Consider the following 7410-nt stretch of genomic DNA (forward strand, 5'->3'; position numbering starts at 1 on the left):
ATACATTTCAATATACTTACTCTCGTCTCCACACACACAGACTCCATAATTCAAAATCAAATGTTTGTAAGACAATTGACTCATCATACTCGCTGCCTCAAAAAAGGACTGCAAAACAAAGTGATTGCTAATTTAAGTCAAAAGGATCAGAAATTGTAACATTCTAGTAAACGTATTACAATGCAGAAGTACAATTTCAATTACAAACTTAAATGACATAAATGCTCAAAAGAGGCATACCACTTATGCAAAAAAGATACTGAGTATTTTCTCAGCTGGAATTATTAGTCTACGACACAGGTATCGTCTCGATGTGTCAAATTGCATTAAAACTTTCCTCACTGTCAAGAAACACTGTATTGTTGTGTAATCGTCCCCCTGAATATGGGAAAAATACAAGGAAACTAATATTGATATTTTTAGTGCAGTGTTGAGCAAGAAACTGGGCCCTTTTGGTTTTTGGAAGGAATTCCTATCTGGAGACATCTTCAGGTGGATTTATTCCCCTTCCTCAGCGTCAATATAAAGAAAGATATGGCAAGTCAATATATCATTACCTTTTTCTTATCAAATCTAAGTAGCCATTTGGGACATGAAAAACAATAATTATTAGTAATAAAAGTATTTGGAGACCTTAGGGAAGTTAGTCCCTTAAAGGACATGTAAACCCCCTCCACAAAAATGTAATCAGTGAATAGCCTCTTTGAAATCTTTAGATAACTGCCACTCTGGTTGTTAATAGGTTAACAGTAAGGCTGCAGCATCCCCTTAATCACTTAGAAATCCTTCTCCTCCTCCTATAATCCCCCCAGCCCCTCCCTCAGGAAATGCTTTGGCTGCTGACTTATGAGCATGCTCAGTTATTCTCAGCTCATATTACTAAACACACCCTCCAGTTTAACAGCAATGAAGAGCTAGCCTTACTGGTTTTCTCATAGAAACTCTAGCTGTCTGATCCTATTTTTTTCTCCTAACCACCTCTCCTGAACTCAGCTTAACCGTTACAGTGCTCAACCCCAGCAGAAGGTTTTATCAAAGTTTGTTGTGCCTGTGTAAACCTTTATTCTGTATTCCATGAACTTTACAGCATACCTGTCTCAATGTTACTGATGATGTGTCAGAGGGAAAATGGCCGCCGGGTGAAAGCTGGTATTTGTTTTAGGAAAATGTGATGGCGTTGGCAAAGGGAGGGGTTATATGTCATACACATGACGTGGCTTGGGTGGGGAAGATATGCCCAACTTATATAAATGATAATAAAATGTAGGCTTTACATGTCCTTTAAGGAAAATCATAATACTGTCTGTGGTCTAATGGCTTTATCATGTCACTGGTTTCCAAAAATGAGGATTCTATATATACTGTATATATGTAATACATTGCTATTGACTTTGCAGCACTTCGATACTCTGCAAATATTACTTTTATTATCCAAATATTAAAATTCTTGTGATTTTAAGGTTTTGGAGAACTAAATTAACTAAAAAATCGTTTGTTCACAGCTGCACTTTTTTTTTTTGCTCAAATTAAATATGCCTGTTAGGATTCCGATTTGGTTCAGTAATTGACCAAATATCTTTGGAAGAATTTAGCATTTGGACAAACCTAAAAATTATATCATCAGTGCAACCCTAATAAAAGCATAACTAGATTAATAAATTACATAGCAAGAGAGTTTACAAGAATCCTCTAAATGAATTAGAATAATTTATATTGACTATAATATTTAAATTTTTCTCTATTCGTAAAATACAAACCTCTGAAAAACTTCTGTGCGTTTTGTCCAAAACCTTGAGAAGGACTTCAGTGACATGAATCTTATTATAGTCTCCCAGTTCCTCTCGTTTACCTTTGAATATCTTGGTAAAAGTGCCCTGCCCAAGATTTTCCAGCTGATGAAAAGAGATGTAACAAAAACATATACTGAAATTTTTATAGATTTTATAATTTATAAATTTTACAACTGAAAGATGAAATGGTCTCCAACTTAAATTTTAAACACACAGAGATTAGATCTTGGAGAATATCTTTGGTCAAATTTAGGGACAATCTAAAAGTACAAGTGAGTGAAAATATAGGTAAGGAGGAAAAATATTCATTATATAATTTAGGAAGTTGGACATTAAAATCTGTATAATAAAGTCCTTTTAAAATTAAACAAGTAATCCAAATTCTTTTTTTATTCAAACATCCATACCAATTATAAAATCATCTAATACTCTCAGCTGTCAATCATATATTGAATGTCCCTCCTCTATACCTAAAGGGGGCCATAGATGTTACAACTACGATCTTTCCAGGAAAGATCATTCTTTTCAATACACATTGTAGAGTTGAATCGTCAGATATACAGGTAGAAACAATAGAATTCTACCTGTATGTGACAATTGAGCAATAACAATGGTGATGTTCGTGTGCCCTATCAAAATCTTCCTGCCAGCCCAACTGACAAGCCGACTTTTTTTTTTTTTTTACTTTCAATTCTGCACTTCCTAGATGTCACTGCAGTCCTTACATCCCCCCTCCATCTTCAACATCTAATTGTGTAGCCAGTCCATGGGCATGGTTATCAGGTCCCCACTCTAACATATAGGGGTTATTTATCAAAGGTTGATTTTTTTTGAGTTTTATATACCTCGAATGAACTCACAACTCAAATGGTTTCTAATTCAAAAAGAAAACTCAAATGGGGAAAAACTTGAATCAGCGAGTTTGGGGTTAACAACCTGAAAACTCTCAGAAAAAACATCAGACATCATGAAGGCTATTAACATCTTGAAATGGTTTGCGGGACCTCTGCCATTGACTCATACATGACCTTGACAAGTTTTAGATGGTGTATTTTTGGATTCTAGCTATTTCCAAGGTCGGGGTATAATTAAAAAAAGTTTGCTTTTTTTTAACCTGAAAATGTGAGTTTTGAACAAAAAATCAACTCAAACACTAAAATTTTCATGGAAAACACAACTCAAACCTTAATAACTCTGCCCTATAAACAAGATGTTGGCGTGATCTAAAGCTTGCCTTAATAACAGTGTCCATAAAATGGCTGCTGTCTGCTTGTTGTAATTGTAATTTCCAAGACTAAAAGAAACGAAATTGAAACAATTTATTTTGTGTAACTGAAGTTTATTTTACTTGACCAATGTCATAAAATAGGATCTGGAATTATTATTAAGGTGACAGGTCCCCTCTGTTTTCCAAAAGTAATCATATTAGTGCACAGGTTAAAACAAAAAGAGACTGCATACACAATGTGTTTACAGTAGTTGTTCCAGATAGAACACATGGTATTTGGACAGCAACAGGATCATTTTAATTTTGCCCCAGTTTGGGCCTGATGTTTACAGTCAGTCTCCAAGTTGCCCACACAAAAAGAAATAAATTTAATCTGTGGATGTGGACATGTGTTTTTTCTGTATTTTAGAGCATCATACCTAAACTCTAGAAATACATAAACATTAATACATTTTGACACTGTGTTGTGTTAAAGGGGGCACTATTGCATAGTCGTTTATGTTGTAAACTTACAAAATGCAGATCTTCATTTCTGATTTTGTGGAACACCATTTGATTTACATTATTGTTCCTTTGCAACGTAGGTGATGCAGACACTTCAGACTCTTCATTGCTCCTGAAGATAATCAGGTTGGATTTTTCTGAAAAATACACAAATAAAAAGTGACAAATATATAATGCTGTCTTTTGTACTATCTATCTTCAATACTTCCTGGTCTCTAAACGTCACACAGTTATACAATATACAGATCCTTCAAGACCCAGCAGGACACACAGCTAAAAAATTTTACTCATTATATTAATATTATCATTAATATGTTTAATGTATTTAAATACACAAATGTCACCGACATTTAACACTGACTGTACGTGACAAATTAAATATGGTAATTCAAGGTTCTCTGACTTCAAAGCCAACAAAGTAAATGAAACAGCAGAATGGCAATTTTGCAAACTGATAAACATATTTGTATTCATTGTAAAATGATTCCATAGTGATTTATTAGTTAACCTTTGGGCTTTGGTGGGCAGCACCGCCTGAACTGAAATATTATTCCATCAGAGCGAACGGTTTCTTTCTGGTAACAGTTTAATAAGTCTTTCAGAGTGGCAAAACTTTTCTTGGCTCCACTCAAGTTGTAGTCTCCATTGTCATTTTTTGTAATCAAGCAATGTTTGTATTCTATTACACCATCTCTCTGCAAGGTAAACGAAACAAGGAGGTTATTTTTACTTTCCATGACTAAAATGAATTCCTCAATTATAGAACAATGCTGAATACATATGCAAATCAATGTGCAATAGGGAGTTTGGATAATATAAAGTAAAATGGACAAATCCATTACTGTACTACAATACTCTTTAGCTATTGGAGCATGTTGAGAGTTACAGCAAAAAGTAAAAACAAAAAAATACAATTGTAGACACTTTAGGCAGACATTAAGTTCACAGTTCTCCAAAGCCTCCCTGAGTGCCCTAAACTGTAGCTCCTGGGCTTCACTCTTGATCTGTTCCAAGAACTAAGAAATAGCTGGCTTGCCACATCTATATTTATGGATAACATGATAACATGAATTGAAACTAATAATTATCACTTGGAAAAAGTAGCCACAACTATGTTGGTGGCTGCTGTGGTACAAAAACTGATATATATTTACATAGGGAAATCAGAACAATTTAATGCAGCTTTGGTACCCTTGGCTGCAGAAATATCCAATACAGAACATGTCATATTGTATAATTACTTGTGTAGCGAATATGTTAACAATTATGCCATGATACAGGTCATGTAAGAGTTAACTGGCCAGTTACCTGATGCCCCAGAAATCTGTGATAAATAGTGACAACCCTTCTTGCTAAGATTTTTTTTTTAAGGAATAGTTTCGGTTGGGAGTTGATCGTGTTTGTTTTCCCCTTGCCTCCAGGACCAGGAAATTCTATGATGGGTACAGTATAGGTTTGCTGTGTTTCCCTTTTATTTTTTTTTTAAAAAAAAAAGTCTGTGATCATTTTAATGTATGTCCATTTGGTCACATCACTTTGTATCCCTTCACGATTATACCTTTTATAATACTAAATATAATATTTAAGATGTTTTGCCCCTGCTGCTCTGAAAAAAACCCCATAGCCTGAAAATGTGTAACTATGTGCATTGATCCAATGCATGCTATGCTGCATGCAGAATAACTATTTGACTGCTTGTAGGAAGAGTGTGGTTTCATCTACATTAAATATTCTACTGCTAGAGTGCTTGGTTTGGATCTGAGGCATCTCTCATTGGCCTAATTACAGAGCGGTGGTGACTACTTGTGTGGATTTTGTGGGCATTGGCCTGTCTTTGGGGTGCCATTACTCAAGTCTAACCTGTGTGTAAGGTAGGGTAGAAAACTGGAACAGTAAGGTATCATGTCCAAGGTCTCAGAACACTTCAGGTCTCAGGATTATGTTAAGATGAGGCAAGGAAACACAGAACAATCTACAGTATTTATATGTAAATTTTACATATATTGACAATAATGTGTAATATATCTTGAGCCACTAAGGAATTAAAGGCTCTTCCGCATGAACTCCTGATCAATTTCAGACTTCTAGGTTTCTAGTCCTTGGATAGGGTTCTCCTTTTACCTAACCAGGCACAAATATATTATTCAATATTTCATATACAGTATATACCAGCCCACTATAAAAAAAAACCCTTACAATGCAATTCTCATTACCTCTATGGAAAATGTGAGGAAATACTTGTTAAATTCTTTTGGACTGCATCGAAGAATGAAAAGGCCTCTCTGGTTACCTGCTTTTTTCAGCTTATTAATGGCGAATTCCATTCTTGATTAAAAAAAACATAGGAATATGACAAAATTGTTAAAGCACTGGTCAAAATAAACAGTACATATAATACAAATGAAATACGGTAGAAGACTTCCAGTACTTACATTTCATTGAAACTGCTCTTAGTGGCACTTTAGAGTTAAATTCTGTAATATTTGTATATTTGTTCTGTGACATTCTAATTATCAGAATTTTCTGACAGTAAGGACATTTTTTTAATGAATTGACGCCTGTGTTGTTAGAATGTGTTCAACTTCTTAAGCAGTTTAAAAAAATGAATGTGCTGACCAAATGCAACCCCATTTTTAAAAAGAATTGGAACAGAGTATAAAATGTAAGTATAGGATAATAGTATGATTTGCAGATTATTTAAAACCTATATTTAATTGAAAATAGTACAAAGATAAGATATCAGATGTTGATACTGAGAAACTTGTTATTGTCTTTTGAAAGATACTGTATATGCTCATCTTGAATTTGATGCCAGCTACACATTTCAAAACAACAAAAGACTGGAAAAGTTATGTAGTGCCAAAAAGAATAGATCCCACAGAGGCTGGCATGAGAAGGGGTAAACCACTCTGCAAACATTGTATGTTTGTGTGTGGTGGGGGGGGTTGAATATTGCAATGGTTTAAGAATGTAAAATAAGAATTTGAGGATTTCATCATCAAGATTCATGTAGAAAGAACCAGCAAAAATAAGGATAAAAAGCATTTAATGTGAGTAGGCTTTTTACATCTTGAACAATGCAGCAACAATCAGGTTTACAACAGCCTATCCTCAAGATCCAGGGATTTCATAATCTATAATACAGGTATGGGATCTGTTTATAGAAATCCCTGTACGCAATGGACAAGGCTGAAAGCCAGTATTGGGTGGCTTTGATATGTGGCCCCCCAGGCAGCACTGCATTAAAAAAGACATGATTCTGCGGGATTTCAGATTAACTTGGATAAAACCGAAGCGCTGCAGTTATATCACTCAGACCCGACTGATTGGCTTCCTCACTTCCCTTTAAAGAAAACCACACACAGTATTAAATATCTAGGCATTAGTCTGCCGTCACATCACCGAGACACCTATTCCTTAAACATACGAAAGATCATAGATAATATTCTATGGGAGATACATCAATGGAAACACAAAAACCTAACGTTTCTGGGCAAGATACATTTTATCAAGATGATCCTTTTTCCCAAATTGTTATATCCGCTCCAGATGTTACCATATTACATAAAAAAAACCGACCCTAAAAAAATTAAACCAAGCATTTCGACTGTTCATTTGGAACAAAAAACGCTCGAGGATTAGTCTCTTTAAATTACAGCAACCCAAACACTTAGGTGGAACCAACCTCCCGAATATCAGGGAATATAATGAAGCAGCACTCCTTCGTTATGCCGGGGAATGGGTTCTCAACAGAGATCTCTACACAACAACATCTCTTGACTGCTATGCAGCTCAAAATCACTCCCTTAATTATGTTCTACATTCGCCACTTCACAAAATCCCACTTTCATTACACAACAATCCTTTATTCATTGACACTTACAAAGC

The 7410-nt window shown here is 35.0% G+C and overlaps 1 protein-coding gene across 5 annotated transcripts in view; it reads right to left on the minus strand.

Moving 5' to 3' along the window:
- The window catches only part of jak2.L (Janus kinase 2 (a protein tyrosine kinase) L homeolog), a 92353-nt gene that overhangs the window by 21185 nt on the left and 63758 nt on the right, over positions 1-7410 (minus strand). For all 5 annotated transcript variants that reach the window (XM_041579919.1, XM_018244814.2, XM_041579922.1 and 2 more), the window contains 5 exon segments: positions 5736-5847; positions 4031-4217; positions 3532-3659; positions 1758-1892; positions 21-108 (listed from right to left, as the gene is read on the minus strand). In XM_041579919.1, coding sequence (XP_041435853.1) covers positions 21-108; positions 1758-1892; positions 3532-3659; positions 4031-4217; positions 5736-5847 — 650 coding nt within the window.

The sequence above is a fragment of the Xenopus laevis genome, chromosome 1L (genome assembly GCF_017654675.1).
Source record: "Xenopus laevis strain J_2021 chromosome 1L, Xenopus_laevis_v10.1, whole genome shotgun sequence".
Taxonomy (NCBI): domain Eukaryota; kingdom Metazoa; phylum Chordata; class Amphibia; order Anura; family Pipidae; genus Xenopus; species Xenopus laevis.